At 44.8% G+C, this 22,330-nt stretch overlaps 1 protein-coding gene across 9 annotated transcripts in view; it reads left to right on the top strand.

Moving 5' to 3' along the window:
• The window catches only part of LOC126427081 (zinc finger protein 99-like), a 141,063-nt gene that overhangs the window by 13,895 nt on the left and 104,838 nt on the right, over positions 1-22,330 (top strand). For 5 of the 9 annotated variants that reach the window (XM_050089255.1, XM_050089254.1, XM_050089252.1 and 2 more), the window contains 3 exons: positions 3,810-3,872; positions 13,792-13,884; positions 14,808-14,888. In XM_050089255.1, the coding sequence (XP_049945212.1) occupies positions 3,810-3,872; positions 13,792-13,884; positions 14,808-14,888 (237 nt within the window). Of the gene's footprint in view, positions 1-3,809; positions 3,873-13,791; positions 13,885-14,807; positions 14,889-22,330 lie in introns of those variants that run through there. The other 4 variants (XM_050089256.1, XM_050089259.1, XM_050089257.1 and 1 more) reach the window with 4 other exon arrangements.

Here is a 22,330-nt window from a genome sequence, read left to right as displayed (position 1 = left end):
AGCGTCTGAACAACAACATTGTCAGTGATGGCCGAAGTGTCAGCATGAAACATAAATTTGACCATGATCCATATGATGGATTTTACCTGTCTTTAAATTCTACATTGAAAGTTCCATTATAGCTTGCAGCAGTAACATTATTTGGTATGGTAATTTCCCAAATGAATTCTCCTGAGGTCCTTAAAGGTGTCCGTAGCATTCCTACTACTTCCAGCAGTTATATGTCGGTGGGAGAATCTTGTTCACCACCTATTGCTCCTAATTTGTCTAAATAAAGGCAGCTGTCCCTGTAACTGCTGAGCTAATGTAATCTGCTCAGAATAGAGATTACATTGTGCAATACCCCACAAGTGATTATCCCAATGGATCAATTGTGCCTGAATTATATGGATTTGCTTATGATGGGGCTTTCTAAACACACTACATTCTGACACAAGATTGTCATGGCCAGAGCTCAGGCGGCTAGTGCAACAATACCTCCATGGTGCAGTTGGTACTAATCACCAAGGGGTCGTCCACAAGTTGGGCACACCGCCCTTACATGGAAGCTGACAAACTTTTAATTCATAGATAAACTGTTGATTTTTGAATGAGGACAAACTGGGACAGTTGTGGGACCCCATGTTCTGCAGTGGATACCTGCAAACACACACCTCGTGGTGAATGACAGTATGACACCTTCCCTCTTTACTTCCAGGAAAATAACGATTGTCTGTTACCAACCAAACATCCAGCGGAAAAGGGGAAATTAAGTGGAAGGACTGGATGGATTGGGGTTCACATGAGTCTCCATTGTTTATTAAAATGTTTTTATTTAAGAAAAATAACTAGTCAGATACATTAGCAGGATTACAAACACCAATCCAAACTTTCAAATTTAAGACATTACACACCTTAGTTTAGTGACAATTTAAATAAAGCAATAGTTGACTAAAGCTGTGTCTGACACCAATTCTTAGATTTTAGATTCAAAATTTCCATCTTCACAAACCGCAAATGAGAAAATGCTTCAACAAATAATTATCTGGAAACAGATGGCTCTTTAAGACAACACAGAAGCATAACTCATCTCAAAGGTTAAAACTGAATAGCTATACTGGAAGACAGAGCAATTTATAGCTGCCTCGGGACCCCTAGAAAAAGGAAATTCTTAAAATACACCTCCAAGTGCATCTAGATAATTTAATAAAGTAAACAGGTGCACTGATTTCTAGAGTACCTTCAGGCAGACAGACAGAGCAAGTTTCTAAATCTTGCACCAGTGAGCAGTTAAGTAATTAAAAAGAGAATGAGCGTGCACAGATCGATGTAACTGGCTTCAGACACAGTGAAAATTCTATTAAGGCATACTGTAGAAAATCCCTAAGTGATTCAGTATGTGAATGTGCATGCATAGCAGCTCAAGAACACCCTTTAAAAAGGAGAACCAGTAATTAGTAATCAGAACCTACTTGTAGCAGTAAATAAATAACAGGTGAGAAAAGCTCACTTCATGACAACTTCAAAATAACAAACACTTGAACAATTAAATCTGGTAAGCAGTAACTCACCCTGAGATGGAATAAATTTCTTTCACTCTCCACCTCACAAATGGCCAGTGAACGAACACGAAAAACATTCAGAGCTCAGTAACACTTGGTGGTTTTACACACTTTTGCTTGTTCCAGTCTCTGAGCGTCAAATGTGCCTGTTACTTACCAACAGGCTATATTTTCACAAGTCTGGATGACATCTGAATGTGACGTGTGATTCACATAGAGATGATCAGCATGTGACCATTCTAACAGTGCTCGACAGTATGTACAGCAAAGGCACTCGAACCAACAAACCCCCAAAAATCAAAATGTACAAAATTTCAGTACAAATTTCGAAAATGATTTACGCAACTTGAGTGAAGGCAGCCTATCGGTAGCTGGCAGTGGTGAATTCCCTGAGGCTGATATACAGAGGCAATGTTAACAGCCACAGCATGATAAGCATGCCCTGAGTCCAAGTCCAAAACAATCAAAGTGTGCCACAACAGTAGAAAACTGGAGCAGACTAAGGAGCATCTAAATTCCACTGTCATTCTCACTTAATACAACTGCACGGCCACGATAGTTGGGTAGATCAATGGACTCGTCAGATGATTCTCATCAATAACTCGGTCTAAGGCTAAACATGGTCACGCTTAAAACAGTATTCAGGAATACCAAATCATCGAATCCACTGCTAAACATGGGGAATTGAATAGCAATAACAAGCTTGTCTAGTTGCTAGACACTGCCCTAACCCCTTCCAAGGCAATGCCACAAGGTATTAAGTCATGCAACACAACTGAAATCGGGCAGTTTTTCAGATGAGAAAGCTTGTTGTATAATGTGACTTCCACAGAGAAGAACAAGTAGCAAATACAGATAGCCAAGACCACACCAATGTACTGTCTTTCATTAACACCTGTGCCTGCAATTATTAACTTGACAGAACGTCTGAAGGACTATTAGTCACTCCATTCTGTCAATTGTGGCTGAATGGCAAATACTGTCGACGTACCCTGCGTAGCTCTTATCGTGCCCCATGGCGCCCCAAGCTCCAAGCCAAAGAAGTGACATCACCAGATGCAGGATGGGAATTCAAAGAGGTAGCCCGCCATGCCTCAGATAGTAATAATAATAAAATCATAATGATCATTATTTGTACTAATATATTAGTATTATTGTAGGCAGTTAATTAATACAAAGATCAATTAATAAGATGTTGCTGTATTCTTTCTATCTTTTGCCCAGCATCTCTCTTCAAGGCATCTTCTTTGCGTACATCATTTTGCTTCATTATTTTGTCGATATACTCTTTCTGAAAGTTAAGTGGTCTACTTTGTTTCTATCAGTACGATGATTTTCAATAAAAAATTATTCTTTGGCTGCTAATTATCCAACATCCTCAACAGATCCCAATATCAGTTTAATGATTTTCTTCCTATGCTATCACTGTTTCATTTGTTTTCATTCCAGCACTTCCTTTGACATTATGGGTTTTTCAGTCTTGATATGCTGGTGCTGTTCCATAAATAAACTTTCCAGAACTTTGTCTTCTTTTGAGGTCAGCAAGTAAAACCCATAGTTCAGATCCACAGAATAGGACTGGTGTAGCCTATAGCCTACTCTCTCTTTTTGTTCTGTTAGAAACGTGCTTGTCCCGCCAAAAGGAATTCATGAAGTTAGAATAGTATTAAGTAGTGTGCCAACGTAGGGTGTGTGTGTTTAATAATTTTATCATAAATAAGCATTCAGTGCAACAAGGTTTTGATGTAAATGTTCTAGACATTTTATTATTCTGATCATAAAAGTAGTATGAGTGATGTGGCACTTGACAGTCCAGTTTCTGCTCCCCCACACGGTTGGTGTAAACTGTATTGTAATTTGATATGAACAACATTGATTTTATGGACAACATTGAAGTCATTGTTTCAGGTAGTAGCTGTGTTATTTTACTTCATTACACTGCCATTATATGCATATGTAGATAATGAAGCTAGAAATATGATTGAAAACAATAGCATAAGGAGAAGGCTGAAATGAAAGATCATAATGAATTTTCAAAGGTGTTGTCATTAATCAGTCTTACAATTTTTTGCTACCTCCCATTGAAGTATACCATAGTGAAATTGTCACTCAGAATTTTGAACTCAAAAGAGAACACTTAACAATAACTACTGTTTAGTTATAAAGTAGTGTGATGGTTGAGGTGTATCTGTGTGATACATTTTATATAATATGGGAGGACTGTGACTGCTTAAAAGTACTTATTACAGTTTGTTATTTTTGCCACAGGCCCAAGATTATCCATGCAGCATGAATGTAAAAGAAGAGTTGGAGGAGAGTGTGAATAAAGAGGTAATTTTAGAATTTATATGACTACATGGAAGTAATCTTGTTTAGCTGTGGTGAAAATAATGAGATGGTAATCAATTGTGTGTATATTCACTTTAACAGTCCTGTTTTTACTTTAGGGTAAAGATAACAAGGGTTACAGTATTACAGTATGCTCCAGGTTGAAAACGAGGAAACCGGTAAAATAGAATATTTTGTTACACTTTACCCATATGGATTTAAACATTGTATTTGAGCAGGTGAAGTAGTTTAGCTTGTGAGTTTGTAGAATTGCTTCTTTACATTATAAGTGCAAATAAAAATTAAATGAGATAGCATTGATGGAGTTATATGAAAATTGGTACCAAGTCCCAAGACTCAAGCTATGATTTCCTGTTTTAATGAGTAGTTCCCTTAATGGTTCTGTGTATGTGAACTCCAGCATTGGATGTTTTTATTCGCCATGTGATACTGCTGTGACAGTTACAGAATCATTGAAGGAATATCTACACAAAGTAGTGCAGAAAAAGTAGGTGATCCTAACCTTCTGAGTAGAGACTAAGATGTCTGTGCATACATTGCAAGTGGTATGGACAGGCAGTCTTGTGAAGTACTTTAGAACAGTTTTCTGAAAGCTGTCGCAAGCTGCTAGTTTAACAGCCCACACGAAATTGAAATAGTTGAAATACTGCAACTATAAACAGGCTTGTCCTTACAGATGGTATTAGTACAGAGAGGGGCTAGTGATCATGATGCCAGCACAGCGACAGTGGTAAATGAAACTTCCTGGCAGATTAAAACTGTGTGCCGGACTGAGACTTGAACTCGGGACCTTTGCCTTTCACGGGCAAGTACTCTACCATCTGAGCTACCCAAGCACGACTCACGCCCCATCCTCACAGCTTTACTTCTGCAAGGTTCGCAGGAGAGCTTCTGTAAAGCTTGGAAAGTAGGAGACGAAGTACTGGCAGAAGTAAAGCTGAGAGGATGGGGCCTGAGTGGTGCTTGGGTAGTTCAGATGGTAGAGCACTTGCCTGCGAAAGGCAAAGGTCCTGAGTTCGAGTCTCGGTCCGGCACACAGTTTTAATCTGCCAGGAAGTTTTATATCAGCGCACACTCCGCTGCAGAGTGAAAATCTCTTTCTGGATGGTAAATGAAGTTAATGAATCCTTTAAGAGGGCTAGGTGAATAGATTTGCTAGAAAGAGCAGGTAAGTAGTTGTTAACATCCCATTTAAACAATGATAATGTCATTTACTTCCAATATGATTTACATAGAGAAAGATGGAAAAACACTAAATGGACTGTGAATCACATGCTGAATAAGTATGTGGTGAGTAACTGGATTACAGACAGGAAAGACCCACTGTGGTTTAATGTCAGAATTGGGGAAACACTGAGGAAGCAGACTGTTGTACTCTCAGTTCAAAACAGTATGCACAGTGGTGACAGGCAAGTGCTAATGGAAATTCTTCTGTCTGTAAAAAGATCTATGCGTGAAGCTTACAACTACCACCATCATACATGAGCAACAGATTTTACAGAGAACATGAGACATTTCTGGACAAAGACTTCTATCCAGGCAGTCATTGACCAGTCTGGTGTGGCTTTGGAGGAAAGCAGAAGGTGGTCACTAACCCCTCTCTGTATTTAGTTATCAAGTTTGTGCAGGAGGATCATACATATTGTTGTTTCACTGTCACACAGACTCCTGTATTAGGAACATAGTAATAGGATCCCTGGAGTAGAGAAGCAACTGGAAGAGTTGAAAACATAATAGTTGCCATGTCCAAACAGGATCACAAATCATATGTCCAGAGAGTACTCTACTGCATTTTCCTCATACTTAGCTTGCATTTATTGCAAATCTCTCGCCTAGTGCAAAGACTCAGGCAGCTGGGAAAAAGTTCAGGTGGCTTCTGTATATAAGAATGGTAAAAGAATGTACCTGCAAAATTACAGAACAATATCATAATGATTATTTGCTCCAGAGTTCCTGAACATATCCTCAGTTCAAATAAAATTAATTTCTTTAAGACAGAAAAGTTTTTATCCACAAATCAGCATTGATTTTGTGCAATACTCATCTTGGTCTTCTATCAAATTACATACTGTGAACCATGGATGATGGGCAACAGGCTAGATTCCACATTCCTATATTTCCAGAAAGCATTTGAACAGTGCACCACTGCATAGTGTAAATAGAGGTATGAGCATATGGAATAGGTTCCCCGATATATGAATGGTGCAAATACCTCTCAAGTAACAGAGGCCAGTACTTTGATCTCAACAGCAACTGTTTTTTCAGAGACAAGAGTATCATCAATAGTGCCACAGAGAATGGTGCCATATCTATATATGAAATGATCTGATGAGCAGCATTCTGTGCCTGTTTGCTAATGGCATTGTGTGTGGGGAAGGATCATCACTAAGTGACTACGAGGATACAAAATGACTTGGACAAACTTTTTATGTGGTGTGATGAATGGCAGATGCAGAAATATTCAAGTAACTGCAGATGAGTAGGAAAAACAATCCCATAATGTTGTATACAACATCAGTACTCTACAGATTGACAGTCTGGTCAATGAAATGTTTAGGTATAACATTGCAGGGGCCGGTCGAAATGGCCGAGCGGTTCTAGGCGCTACAGTCTGGAGCCGTACGACTACTACGGTTGCAGGTTCGAATACTGCCTTGGGCATGGATGTGTGTGATGTCCTTGGGTTAGTTAGGTTTAAGTAGTTCTAAGTTCTAGGGGACTGATGACCTCAGAAGTTAAGTCCCATAGTGCTCAGAGCCATTTCAACCATAACATTGCGAAGTGATATAAAGTGGAACAAGCACATAAGGATGGTAGTAGGACGGGGAATAATCAACTTTTTTTGTATTTTGAAAACTGTGGTTCATTTGTAAGGGACACTATATATAGAACACCATAGAAGTGCCTAGTAGTAGTAATTGTTGTTGCTGTGGTAATACGACGGTTCAATCCCGCGTCCGGCCATCCTGATTTAGGTTTTCCGTAATTTCCCAGGCAAATGCCGGGATGGTTCCTCTGAAAGGGCACGGCCGACTTCCCTCCCAATCCTTCCCTAATCCGATGAGACCGATGACCAGGCTGTCTGGTCTCCTTCCCCAAAAACCAACCAACCACCCAACCTGTGGTAATAGATGCCATCCACAATGCACCGCTTGGTGGCTTGCACAGTTTTAATGCAAACGTACAAGCACAGCAGCAAGAAAGAAGGTAATCAATCTGCAGATTCCATGTGAAATGCATTCTCAAGCTTTATAAGTTTGGTAAGCCTGTTCGTAAGGCTAATAAGTTGTTAACTGGCATATGTGACAGAGCCAAGGATCATTCATCTGCTTGTATCATGAAGAGAATACATGACAGAACGGTAAACATAAATACAAACTAGAGGTAAAGCTGTCATCAGCCTGGAGGTTTTAAACACCGGAGTTCTCTACTACACACAGTCCTACTGACTACCATGTGCTGTTACCCTCTTTCCACATCTGAACTGATTTACCCAACTAGTTACAAAGTACCTGCTGTTCAATGATCAAGGACCTTTGGATTTGCAGTGTCACAATTACCCATTGAGCCACCAAGTACTAGAAAAAGGCAGAAGCATTTTGCAGTAAAGTCCAGAGCTATAATCCTTATAATTCCATATGGAATGCACTCCAAAAGTAGATGATGAACACACCAGAGGTCACATGACCATAAAGTGTAGTTAGCATATTCAGTTACACAAAAAACGGTGCTGAACTGACACCTTTCTGCCATCCGAATTGTTCATTTATGGAACAGTGGTTTGCACATGTGTAGAAACAGGCAAAGGTCATTCCAGCTTGTAAGAAAAGTCACAGGAAATATGTGCAAAACTACAGACATACCTAGTTGGTGCAAAAATCTTCTTGAATGATTTTGTGATCCTGTATGACGGCTCTTGAAAAAAAAAATCAATTCATCTGCAAAAATGGAAATGGATCCCATAATTACTGATCATGTGAAACTGTTTAGTCTGCTTCTCCACAGTGCTGCCACAATGTAGTCAGCCTGTAAAATGAGACCATAGTTCTGAAGCAGTATCTGTGGGAAAGCTAGCAAAGTTGATGTGCCTTTCAATGACTTACTACTTCTGCTATGCAGTTAGTCATTACTTTATGCCTTAAATTACGTGAAAACAGTAAGATACATTAGAACTGAATGGTACAAATGGATAGGTGTGATGTACCTGCCATTACCAAATTGTAAACTATACAAGTACCTTTTCTAGTGATGGTGTCCAACAGTCATATCTAATCCACAAAACATATGGAATGAAAATGAATGTTTGCATAACTGCCTACTTATTTGTGGCAAAAAGTATTTTAAGTATAGTTATATATGTTGGCAATATAATAATAATATTGAGTCTGAAAATCCTACTTTCACTACTGTTTGGGGGTTACCACCAATAGCATGCGCTTTCATTTATTGCACAAATTTGACCCATATTCATTCTTGCCCTTCGTCTCCCCTCCACTCTTCTGATGCTACCATCCCACAGGTGTGTCATCTGTCTCTTCAGTGTACATTCCATGGCTTGCTAAATATTTCAAGGGTTTCTGCTCAATGTTTCAGTCAGCTTTGGTCCAAATGTATTTTGAACATAACAGCTTTCTTGGAGGGCATTACATTTAGGAACTACAAATACATCAAGAATTTACTGTTAACATGTTGATGGTAGTATGGTCTTTACTTTGTATGCAGTCTGACTAGCGTGCATTCATCAGAGGACCTCAAACAACTGCCTAGCCCAAAAAACACTTGCTTTGTGTAGTGCACCACTGACCCATCAAGTATTTCTACAATTCTCCACCTCATAATGCATTTCCAGCAGTCTGCAGTTTGGGCAGTCAGAGAATCGATGAAGCCTTTGGTTGACACCCTCCACTCACGCCAAACCAATGGACGTGAATCAATTCTGGGAATGCTGATACAAACTGTGTGCGCTGCATGCACTCATGTGTGACACAAGGGCTCTTCGCCATTTCTGCTATCTCTCAATATAAACTGAAGGTGGCCTCAGAACCCAAACGATGGGTATCATTGGCACCAACATCAGCCACAACTTGTAGACAGCCACACCCTGTGTGTTTCGTAGCCACAGGCAGGACATTTTCCACATCTCAGATGAGGCTCCATGGCAGACATATTCAGTACGCATAGGATTCATTTCCAGTCCTGGATGCCATTTCCCTAAGGAGCTCCATAATGCGTTTGATGTTGGAGGTCCTGATTAACTAGAAAACTTCTCTCTACTTGGACCTGTCTGGACCCTGATGAATGAACACCTGCCAGTCCACTCACAGGGTCAATGGGTGAGGCAGCCTCCACATCACTCTCTGCCTCAAACAGCGCTGTTACGACCCATCCCTCACCATTTGGTGAGGACAACTCAGCCACATTGGGTACACCACAAGGTGTCTTGACAACAGAGCCAGTGGGCAAAATAGGTGACACCTTAGGCATCCTATGTGATGAGCCAGATTCTCGGCCCCCACTACTACAATAGGCAGCAGCCTGAATGCTGCTGAATATGGCAAAACGCATCTTCAGCTGTTGTTGAACTGAGGACAGCTCCTCCATCTGCACACAGTGTGCACACATTATATCCATTCCAGTACTACTATTCAAGAATTAACAGTAAAACACACAGAGAAAGCTATATATGTCGCTTGCTATTGTTCTGATGTTTCACCAGTGGAGGCTAATGCATTATTGCACTGTGTAGCTTTTCATTCAAAAGAATTAAGATCTGTGCAACAGACCATGAATACACTTTAAAGTTACTAAAATATGGGATTGCACCTCTTTACTACAAAAGCATGGAAGGAATGTAATCATAAAACGAGAGAGGGAGAGAGAGACAGAGAGAGAGAGCTACATATGAAGGGCTTATTTCAATAGTGGTACAAGTCCATTACCTCCACTTATCTGCCTATAATGCTTCTGAAATTAATGATCCAAACAAAGAGAAAGAAAGGTTCGTGTCTAGCAAGAACCCATATGCTTGAATATATTAGTGGTATCTCAACTGCAGATTTTGCAGCACTCATTTAACTTTAGGACTCTGTATCTCAAGATGAACAAAAATGGACTTGTACCACTATTGAAATAAGCCCTTCATATGTAACTTGATTCTGAAACAACCCTGATTAAATCAGGGTATTGTTAGCAGTCAAATAATGTACGGGCTTCACCTTTGTTTCAAGTAACGGTAACCTAATGCATACATGCTAATTGATTTTGAGTGCTATGGGTGTTATTTCAGGCAGAATTTGGCTGCTCAATAATGCTACATTCAAGGAGCAGGGATTGTTGACTAAAGAAGGTCATGAAAGTTAGCCCGAGGTAAAGTTACATATTTTTGGTTAAACATAAATGGAAGGAATCTCTATCACTGGAAAATAAATTTTTATTCATATCTAATCTCAACATGTCAAATATGTATGTATTGTCTGTTCTTTTGGACATGTCCAAGGGGACAGACAGCATTTTGATGCTGCAGCCACAATGACTCAGGGACAAAGGAGGTAGAGACACTAGTTGTCTGTGGGCATTAATTTACGTCAATGGGGATGGTTGAAAATTTGTGCTGGACCAGGAATTGAACCCGAGTCTCATGTGAACTGGGCAGTTGCAGTGACGACTATGCCATCTGGACACAGTGGTAGCCACATCTGCGTGGTCTACTCTAGCATGCTTCCTGTCATACCCAAATTCTGAACTTACTCACCACTGATGCAGTGCTCATGCTCATGATCCTCCTTACACATGGTGTCTCACTGGTTCCTGTAAGAGGTAGTGTGCTGTGCATCAGCACTGAAAGGATCATTGGCTGACATCACCTTAATTATATATGTGGTGTCCATTCTTTCGGATATGTCGATGTATCATCACATCCTGTTCGAACAATCTGAACATGTTTTCCATACTGCAGTTCATTTGTCCAGCGTTGTGGACATGAATGTGTAATATCAGCATTCCCTGTTTGTGATCATTTCGTGGTAAAAACAATTGTCACAATATGGTATAATTTTGCTTGCTGGGATCAACCTACAACAATGGGGACAAACATTCAGCCAGTGTGATATTCCTCCTCTCACTGTGCCATTATGGTTAACACTCACTCATTGTGCAGCTTCATCAATGCATCTGAAAGGGGCAACAGTGCATACTGGGAGCATTAACTGATTGACTACCGATACCTTGTATTTTCTACTGGTTTGAATAAAATATGCTTAACTTTCAGTAGGTAATTATGCATCCCCTACTGTTCTATGCTTCTGTCACATACTGCAGTTTGAGCCCCTGAGACAAGCAGTTGCTGGCCATTCAAAACAAACAAAAGACAACTCTGTAATAGACTGCACGAATCTATGCATTACAGTTTTGTAAATGTGAGATTACATCTCTGTAAGTTACTCATTGTTGCTACATAGGGACCCTACCATTTTCCAGAGAGTATGTAGTGGAGGTCACAAAACTAATGAAAGGTCTGATCTGAGTCTTAAACTCTGCTCAAAATTAGGTGATAGTAGTTCATCCACAGCTTGACTCTACAAAGATGTTCTCTTGCCTCACTTACAAATGTTCATTGCCTCTTCAGCCAACAGCCAAAAAGTGAGCCTAGGATGTCCTCTGAGCCCAACCAACAGATTTTGTTGTTGTACACGAGCCTCAGTTCACAGCTGGCCAATAGAACTTACACCATATCTCATATGAGACAGTGGCAGATACAGAAAAACCTCAAGGATGGCTCACTAAAGATACCTTGAGCTACCTTTACTTTTACTGTAATAAAAGCTAATGAAGTCATATGGAACGTGTAAGAAAGTTTTATTTAAACTGGTTATACACATATACATGATATAAAAAAGTTATAGTTGTGGTTCTGTACTTTAAATGATGAATTCTATGCACCTACTCTTCCTGACAAATTGGTTAATTACATTGTCAGCATGACTAGCAATGTCAGGGTGAGTGTCCAACAGAGCTAAGCCATTAAGTCAATCCTCCTTCACTGTTGACCTGAGCCATGTCTTTGTACACCGCGGTGTTGATAAACTTCTTTCTACTGCAGCAATAGATGCAGGTAGACAAATATTTTGTACAGCGTGTGCAAAGTAGGATAGTCAGATACAGGATAGAGAAACAATGCTTGCATAACAAAAACGCAATCATTAAGAGCATTTATGCTCGTTGCTGGTATTGAAGAGACTGTCCCATTAGTCTCTTTTTAATCACAAAATGTGAGTCTTCAAAATACAATAGTTCGGTTAAGCACTGATTTAGTTTGTGCGCAAGATCATAAGCATCATGTTCCAGTAATTGTGATGGAAAAAGGATGTTGAATTTAAAATGATAAATATCTTCTTCAGCAAAATGCTCTCTCATGCCAGTCGTAACATGGTCCAATGTTGGAATAAAAAGTTACTTTCTAATATGTCATAGCATCATCATTATGATCGCATTATGATGAACGTCGAATATAATTTAGCGTTTGCCATTGCCCAACGCCCAAGATATGCTCATGTAAGATTTTGCTGACTGGATATGTTATACGCATGTCACTTAGTGTAAATAGATGATAAGAAACTCCCCTTTTCTCCCCCTTCTCTACCCCCACCCTCTCTCCCGCCCACCCTGTCTTCCTGCCCCCACGCCCCGTCTCCCTGCCCCCACGCCCCGTCTCCCTGCCCCCACGCCCCGTCTCCCTGCCCCCACGCCCCTTCTCCCTGCCCCCACGCCCCGTCTCCCTGCCCCCACGCCCCGTCTCCCTGCCCCCACGCCCCGTCTCCCTGCCCCCACGCCCCGTCTCCCTGCCCCCACGCCCCGTCTCCCTGCCCCCACGCCCCGTCTCCCTGCCCCCACGCCCCGTCTCCCTGCCCCCACGCCCCGTCTCCCTGCCCCCACGCCCCGTCTCCCTGCCCCCACGCCCCGTCTCCCTGCCCCCACGCCCCGTCTCCCTGCCCCCACGCCCCGTCTCCCTGCCCCCACGCCCCGTCTCCCTGCCCCCACGCCCCGTCTCCCTGCCCCCACGCCCCGTCTCCCTGCCCCCACGCCCCGTCTCCCTGCCCCCACGCCCCGTCTCCCTGCCCCCACGCCCCGTCTCCCTGCCCCCACGCCCCGTCTCCCTGCCCCCACGCCCCGTCTCCCTGCCCCCACGCCCCGTCTCCCTGCCCCCACGCCCCGTCTCCCTGCCCCCACGCCCCGTCTCCCTGCCCCCACGCCCCGTCTCCCTGCCCCCACGCCCCGTCTCCCTGCCCCCACGCCCCGTCTCCCTGCCCCCACGCCCCGTCTCCCTGCCCCCACGCCCCGTCTCCCTGCCCCCACGCCCCGTCTCCCTGCCCCCACGCCCCGCCTCCCCTCCGTCGCCCCCACGCCCCGCCTCCCCTCCGTCGCCCCCACGCGCCGCCTCCCCGCCGTCGCCCCCACGCGCCGCCTCCCCGCCGCCGCCCCCACGCGCCGCCTCGCCGCCCCCACGCGCCGCCTCACGTCCCGTCTCCCAACCCCGTCTCCCACTACCCCCTCCACTCCCCGTCTTTCACCCCCCCCATGCCCCGTCTCCCACTACCCCGCCCCCATGCCCAGTCTCCCACCCTCTCCACACCCTGTCTTCCCGCTCTCACGCCCTGTCTCCCCGCTCTCACGCCCTGTCTCCCCGCTCTCACGCCCTGTCTCCCCGCTCTCACGCCCTGTCTCCCCGCTCTCACGCCCTGTCTCCCCGCTCTCACGCCCTGTCTCCCCGCTCTCACGCCCTGTCTCCCGTTCCGCCCTCCCCACCACCACCGTCCTGTCTCGTCCTCCTCTCTCCCCCTGTATGACAGTGTCATGTAGGAACAAGAGACAGATGCCCTGATACGTCTCTTTCTTGGTTTTTCAGTTTCTTGAAGACCCATTAAAGGCCTGCGACTCTAGTGTTTGCATAAAGCAAGACCCCGAACTGAAACACCGTGCTGCTGGATCTGAGCATAATGTAAGTTTTCACACAAGCACTGTATTGTGCAGGAAGTGTAGTAAGAAACTCTAGTTAGATGTTTTATTTGTAGGGTATTACCAATAGTATTTTAACAGCACTTGTAACAAGCATATCTTTATGAACCATTACTGTTGCATTAATTTTTTATTGTGATTCTATGTAATGAATGCCTTAAGTACATATTTGGTGTAAACGGAGCAAGGAAGACTTCCTCTTGGAAGTAATTGTTAATCTTGTTACACCTCTGTGTCACAATGCTGTAACATACGTGGAACTATGACGTGATGGGTGTATATTCTAGAGTTCCCAGTCACTATTCACTGTAGTATTTACATCATTACTGAAATCCTGCTGTGGAATTCCTTATGATTTTCCTCCAGTACACATGACATAAATTTGCATTGTTCCCTAAAGAGCAGGCACTGAAAATACATCATGATATGGCAAGAAGCTGTGTAAATAACATTAAATTTGGGTAATTTTGATGATAATGTGTGGAATGCCACATTCATTTGCTTAATGACCAAAAATTCCTCATGTTTATGGGTTTACTGTTGGAAGATTATTTGCATCTTTATATTATCTGAGTTTAATTTTGAAATGTTGCCACACACGTATATCAAATTTGTATATGGGAGTACAACCATCCAATAGAGTAGGCCATAGTGCCTCTGAAATCAGAGTGGATTATGTGACAGGAATAGAAAGTGAAAGTATGCCAAATAAGTACTGCGCAATGGCTGATAGCAAAATCAGGGGCAATAGAACTGATTTGAATGCATTCTGACACACTCTCTTCCCAATTGATAAGAATCTCTTCAAAGTGGGATGATACTAATGAGAAAAGAATATTGAGAGCTGTCATATACACACAGAAGAAAGCAAGCTGTTATAATTCACAGATTGTGTTCTTGTTTCAGTCTGTTGAAGATCCATTGGGAATATCTTTGTCCACTGATTTTATCAAGGAGGATCCTGAATTAAATATAACTGAGAATACTGTAAGTATTTACATCTCTGATATATTGCATGTATTCAAGTCTTTTGTTAAGTGTGTAGAGTAAAAGATGCATTGCAGTGGAATTGTCACAGATTGTCAGTTCTCTGGAATTTGTTGCTGTTCGTAATTGTAGAGTATTCTTGTACTCCTGCACTAGACTTTCATATCACCTCTTACATTCTGTCTGTTTTCAATAGAAATTGAAGGGGACTAGTGGCTGGTATAATCCTGTTCTCAGCAGCCCTTGTTGTTATCAACTTCATTGTATAATGGTTGTCTGTGATGGTCGCGAAATTCACATTTAGATGAAGTGTAAGTTCTAATAGTGTAGATAATTTGAGAAATATTCCTACTTTCAACAACTTCTGATCAATAGAATTCAAAAGAACACTGGCTGTTCTTATCTTTTGTGTGAATCATAGTTATTCTTGAATTTGCCCTAAAATTTTTTTGGGATTTGAAAAACAGAGATGAAATTTGGGGGTTCTAGATCAGCCCCAATATGTTGGCCACAACCTGTACATATTGTGGCAGCTTCTGTGGTACCTGTTGTATTACTTATAAAATTTTCAAAAAACAAAGATGATGTGACTTACGGACGAAACCGCTGGCAGGTTGATAGACACACAAACAAACACAAACATACACACAAAATTCAAGCTTTCGCAACTAACTGTTGCCTCATCAGGAAAGAGGGAAGGGGAGGGAAAGACGAAAGGATGTGGGTTTTAAGGGGGAGGGTATGGAGTCATTCCAATCCCGGGAGCAGAAAGACTTAACTTTGGGGAAAGAAAGACGGATATACACTCTCTCTCTCGCCCACACACACACACACACACACACACACACACACACACACACACACACACAGATATATTTAAAGATGCATGGTCTTTAAATATGTTTGCGTGTGTCTGTATATGTGTGGATGGAAATGTGTGTGTGTGCGAGTGTATACCCGTCCTTTTTTCCCCCAAGGTAATTTTTTCCGCTCCCGGGATTGGAATGACTCCTTACCCTCCCCCTTAAAACCCACATCCTTTCGTCTTTCCCTCTCCTTCCCTCTTTTCTGATGAGGCAACAGTTTGTTACGAAAGCTTGAATTTTTTGTGTATGTTTGTGTTTGTTTGTGTGTCTATCGACCTGCCAGCGCTTTTGTTCGATAAGTCACATCATCTTTGTTTGTAGATATATTTTTCCCACGTGGAATGTTTCCCTCTATTATATATATATCCGAAAACAAAGATGATGCGACCCACTGACGAAAGCACTGGCAGGTCGATAGACACACACACACACACACACACACACACACACGCACACACATACACACACACACACACAAAAAAAACTCAAGCCCTCGCAACAAACCGTCACCCCACCAGGAAAGAGGGAAGGAGAGGGGAAGACGAAAGGATGTGGGTTTTAAGAGAGAGGGTAAGGAGCCATTCCAATCCCGGGAGCGGAAAGACTTACTTTGGGGGAAAAAAGGACGGGTATACACTCGCACACACACGCATATCCATCCACACATATACAGACACAAGCAGACATATTTAAAGACAAAGAGTTTGGGTGGAGATGTCAGTCGAGGCGGAAGTGCAGAGGCAAAGATGATGTTGAATGACAGGTGATGTATGAGTGGCGGCAACTTGAAATTAGCGGAGATTGTGGCCTGGTGGGTAACGGGAAGAGAGGATATATTGAAGAGCAAGTTCCCATCTCCGGAGTTCGGATAGGTTGGTGTTGGTGGGAAGTATCCAGATAACCCGGACGGTGTAACACTGTGCCAAGATGTGCTGGCCGTGCACCAAGGCATGTTTAGCCACAGGGTGATCCCCATTACCAACAAACACTGTCTGCCTGTGTCCATTCATGCGAATGGACAGTTTGTTGCTGGTCATTCCCACATAGAATGCATCACAGTGTAGGCAGGTCAGTTGGTAAAACACGTGGGTGCTTTCACACGTGGCTCTGCCTTTGGTCGTGTACACCTTTCGGGTTACAGGACTGGAGTAGGTGGTGGTGGGAGGGTGCATGGGACAGGTGTTACACCGGGGGCAGTTACAAGGATAGGAGCCAGAGGGTAGGGAAGGTGGTTTGGGGATTTCATAGGGATGAACTAACAGGTTATGAAGGTTAGGTGGACGGTGGAAAGACACTCTTGGTGGAGTGGGGAGGATATCATGAAGGATGGATCTCATTTCAGGGCAGGATTTGAGGAAGTCGTATCCCTGCTGGAGAGCCACATTCAGAGTCTGGTCCAGTCCTGGAAAGTATCCTGTCACAAGTGGGGCACTTTTGGGGTATCTGGATACTTCCCACCAACACCAACCTATCCGAACTCTGGAGATGGGAACTTGCTCTTCAATATATCCTCTCTTCCCATTACCCACCAGGCCTCAATCTCCGCTAATTTCAAGTTGCCGCCACTCATACCTCACCTGTCATTCAACATCATCTTTGCCTCTGCTCTTCCGCCTCAACTGACATCTCTGCCCAAACTCTTTGTCCTTAAATATGTCTGCTTGTGTCTGTATATGTGTGGATGGATATGCGTGTGTTGTGACTTGCCGAACGGGGGCGCTGGCGGGTCGATGGACGCGTGGGCGGGCACAGGCATGCACATCATCTTTGTTTTTAGTTATATTTTTCCCACGTGGAATGTTTCCCTCTATTATATTCATATCATTAATTATAAGATTTTCATTAATAGAAAAACTCTTATAGCTTTTAGTGAATGATTGTACATAGCTGAAGCCATGTATGGCCTCACCATGCGAGTCCTGGCAGATCTGAAGAAGAAAGATAATTTTTTTAAATATGCTTTATGACCTTGCTAAGGGAAGGAGAAGCTCACATTGATAAACATGTCACAAGAATGAAATTAGACAAATATTGGGGAACATTCAACACACATTTGCGAAGGTTAGGTACTGGCTCACCCTTGGTTTGATTGTTCATAAACAAACTTTCTGAAGGTTTAAAGGATTTTTCAGGCACTGAAATGTTAGCTTCTTCCGACACTGGAATGTGTGGTGATTATACAAGCATACAGGTCTAGGATCCAAACTGTCATGCTAAGGACAGCTCAGAGAGTATATAAAGGAGTGTAGCTGATTCACAGCTAACAGGCCAAGACTTAAATGTCACAGGGACTCATGTTATGCCATTTTAAACAAATGAAAGGGATGCATTGGCATCACAAGTAGACAGGACAGTAAGTGAAACAGTAGTAGTGTTGTTCCACAAGAAGGGTTTTGCAGAAATGAGAATGCTGCACATAGTAGTCAGGGATGTGCATATGAGGAGTTTGGTTAAAACAGTGATCTGTAGGGTGTCCTAGGGCATAGCTGTAGTTGTCAAAGTGGCTGGATTGTAGTTGGTGACCACTTACCATGAAAATACAAAAGGCCATACTGGCCTTCATATGCAGCCCAAGAGATCACAGGTCAAACAAGATGTCTCCATGGCACCAGGGCCAGAGGTTCAGGGATAGTGTCCACTGCATGGAGTGCTGCTCCCACAGCAAGTGTGAAGAACAGTGTGTTGCTGATTGTGTGGCCTGGAATACCATGTCATGTGGTTGGCACTGTAATCACTGATGTTGTACCCCACTTGTTACTTTGAAAATTCCCCCTGCGGGTTCGGGGGTTAGAATAGGCCCGCGGTATTCCTGCCTGTCGTAACAGGCGACTAAAAGGAGTCTCATCTGTTTCGGCCTTTAATATGATGGTCCCCTAAGGGATTTGACCACTTCCTTTCCAAATTTTCCGTTAATGCGTACCATTTGGGGAAGGACGCCTTATGTGGTGCATCTTCAATCCATCTTGCCCTAAGATCTGGCACACGAGATACTGTGATGGAGTTGGATTTCAATCGAGCTTCCGGCCACATCCGCTGGAGTGTGTTCCGGATAGCATACATTCCCTCCATTGTGCACTTCCATCTTTGCCCTCGTGATGTACATGAATATTTCGACACCCGACATCCAGCACGGTAGCCAGTCCGTTGTGGTGGGGTCGTTATGTACCCTCTTGGTGGTAGCCCCCTGACTACACAGGGATCGCACTGCTGATGCCTGAGCTGCTACCTCCCCACGTATGCCGAGGAGTAGATGCATATCCCTCTGGGGCATCGGGACTCCCGGCAAAGACCATCCTGCCAAGTGGTCTTTGCTGTGGCTGGGTGGCGCCCGTGTGGAGAGCCCATGGTTGGAGTGGGTGGCATCAGGGCGGATGACCCGCAATGAAGCGTGGTACATCATCTCTCGCTGGTGGGCCTCCACCAGCAGTCTCTAAGTGATCGAGGTCTAACCTCAACGGCAAGGAATACGAACCAAGATCATTTCCTTCCCTGGCCACTCCATGGGAGGAACGTATGGCTAAAGAAGGCAGTGGAGAATATTCAGCCCGGTACCTCGTGTGTACGCGAGTTGATGGGGAATTGTTTATGTCAACCAAGCCCCAGTTTTTTGTGGAGCATTTAGAGGACAAGTTCAGGGAGGTGGAGGGCTTGTCCAAAATGCGCTCTGGTTCAGTACTTATCAAAACAGCATCCTCTGCCCAGTCACGGAGGTTGCTCAATTGTGACAAGTTGGGGGATGTTTCCGTTAGCATCACGCCGCATAAGAGTCTCAACATGGTCAGGGTATTATATTCCACAGGGATCTTCTTCTGCAGTCCGCCGATGAACTACGTGCCAACCTAGAACGACGAGGTGTTCACTTCACCCGGCGCGTCCATCGGGGTCCGAGGGATAATCAGGTAGCCACCGGTGCCTTCATCTTGGCCTTCGAAGGTGATGTTTTACCCGAAAAGGTCAAGGTGATGGTTTACCGTTGTGATGTGTTAGCCATATATCCTTCCTCCGATGCGGTGTTTTAAATGCTGGAAGTTCGGGCACATGTCATCTCGCTGTACTTCCGGCATCACATGTCAAGATTGTGGACTTCCTTCGCATCCCAATACTCCATGTGCTCTGCCTCCCATCTGTGTTAACTGCGGAGAATACCATTCCCCCTGCTCACCGGACTGTAGGATCTTCCAGAAGGAAAGGAAGATAATGGAATATAAGACCCTGGACCGCCTGACCTACACCGAGGCAAGGCGGAAATATGAGCGGCTACATCCTGTGCCCATGACATCCACCTATGCCACTGCTGCAACACCAGTTCGAACCTCTACCGTGTCGTCACCTACAGTTCGACCTCAGCTTTGTCAGAATTCACCGGCCCCCTTGGTTGTGGGGGGCACTTCACTCCCTGTTGCTCCTGCTCCATCTACTTCAGGAGCAACACCACCCCAACCATCGGGGACATCTGTTTCCCCTTCCCAGCTGGAGAAGCGTGAGCTTTCTTCGGCTCCTCTCGCCCGGAAGGGGTCCCTTGGGGCCCTCCCATCCCAGGCTTTGCCCAGTGCCAAAGCAGACACCAGCAAGTATCTCAAAGAACCAACGGTCGCTGGTCGTAGGGCGTCACGGTCGTCTTCAGTCCCTGAGACTGACCCAGTGAGGCCCTCCCAGCCAGAACCACCGAAGGCACAGTGCGCAAAGCAGTCCAAGAAAAAGGCTCCCAAGCATCCTGACATTGCGGTGGCACCTGTCCCACCGCCACCTTCCAACTCTGCGTCCAAAGATGAGGTGGAGATTCTGGCGTCCGCTGAGGACCTGGATCTCGCCAGTCACTCGGACGCAATGGACGGCTGTTGTACAGGTGGTGACTCAGTAGGAGCAGGGGCCCAGGAGGCGTAATCTGCCTCCCCAGTCCCTTCACGCCTTTCCCATCTATGGACAATATCATTCTCCAGTGGAACTGCAGCGGTTTCTTCCACCATCTAGCTGAGCTCAGACAACTTATCAGCCGTCACCCTTTCTTTTGCATTGCTATTCAGGAAACTTGGTTTCCAGCAGTGCGAACCCCCACCCTCCGTGGCTATTGGGGTTATTATAAGAACCGGGCAGCTTATGAAAGGGTGTCTGGTGGCGTCTGCATATATGTCCTTAACTGTCTTCACAGCGAGTTTGTACCTATACAAACAGCTTTAGAGGCTGTCGCTGTTCGGGTGTGGACGCCACAGGCTGTTACCGTCTGCAGTTTTTACCTTCCACTGGATGGTGCTGTCACGCAGCATGTCCTGGCTGCCCTGATAGCCCAATTGCCGCCACCTTTCTTATTACTGGGCGACTTCAACGCCCATAACCCTCTGTGGGGTGGGTCAGTGGCGACAGGTCGAGGCGCCACCATTGAGCATTTATTAGCACAGCTCGATCTTTCGCTTTTAAATGATGGTTCCTCCACACACTTTAGCATGGCGAATGGCACGTACTCCGCCATCGACCTTTCGATCTGCAGCCCTAGCCTCTTACCGTCTGTCCAATGGAGAGTGCATGACGACCTGTGTGGTAGTGACCACTTTCCGATCTTTCTGTCACTGCCACAGCGTCAGTCTTCTCTGCGCCCTTGCAGGTGGGCTATGAATAAGGCTGACTGGGACTTGTTCTCCTCCACTGCCGCTATTGAGCCTCTCTCTAGTGACGACATTGATGCGGTGGTTCACTCAGTCACCAACAGCATTGCTACTGCCGCCGAATCAGCCATTCCCAGTTCTTCTGGGACCTCTCGGCGGCAGACTGTGCCTTGGTGGTCGCCTGAGATCGCTGAGGCGATTAAAGATCGCCGGCGGGCGCTACAGCATCACAAGCGACATCCCTACATTTCTGCATTGAACAACTCATCACCTTCAAACGGCTGCGTGCGTGGGCCCGCCGCCTTATCCGCCAAAGCAAGCAGGAGTGCTGGGAGCGGTATGTGTCCACCATTGGCCTTCCATGTCTCTCCATCGCAGGTCTGGGCCAAGATCTGCCGCCTCTATGGCTATCGGACCCCTGTCAGCATCCCTGCGCTCTCACTGAATGGAGCAGTTTGTACAGACTTTGACGAAATTGCCAACAGCTTGGCAGAGCATTTTGCTCTTAGTTTCGCTTCTTCCAATTACCCACTGGCCTTCCGCTCCATTAAAGAGCGGATGGAATGTCGGAGCCTTTCTTTTCATGTCCACCATTCTGAATCCTACAATGCTCCATTCAGTGAGTGGGAATTTCACAGTGCCCTTGCCGCTTGCCCTGATACCGCTCCTGGGACAGATCGCATCCACTGTCAGATGCTGAAACACCTTTCAGTGGACTGCACGCGACGCCTCCTCGACCTTTACAACCACATTTGGGTCGAGGGCGAGTTTCCGTCGCAATGGCAGGAAAGTATTGTTATCCCCATTCTGAAACCCGTGAAGAACCCTTTGGAGGTGGACAGCTACCATCCCATTAGCCTCACCAACATTCGTTGCAAGTTGCTTGAACGGATGGTGAGCCGGCGGTTGAACTGGGTACTGGAGTCACGGGGCCTTCTGGCTCCATCTCAGGATGGGTTCCGTAAAGGCCGCTCCG

Source organism: Schistocerca serialis, chromosome 11 (genome assembly GCF_023864345.2).
Source record: "Schistocerca serialis cubense isolate TAMUIC-IGC-003099 chromosome 11, iqSchSeri2.2, whole genome shotgun sequence".
NCBI lineage: Eukaryota > Metazoa > Arthropoda > Insecta > Orthoptera > Acrididae > Schistocerca > Schistocerca serialis.
The sequence above is the reverse complement of the archived record's forward strand: the minus strand, read 5'-3'. Positions and strand labels throughout refer to the sequence as shown.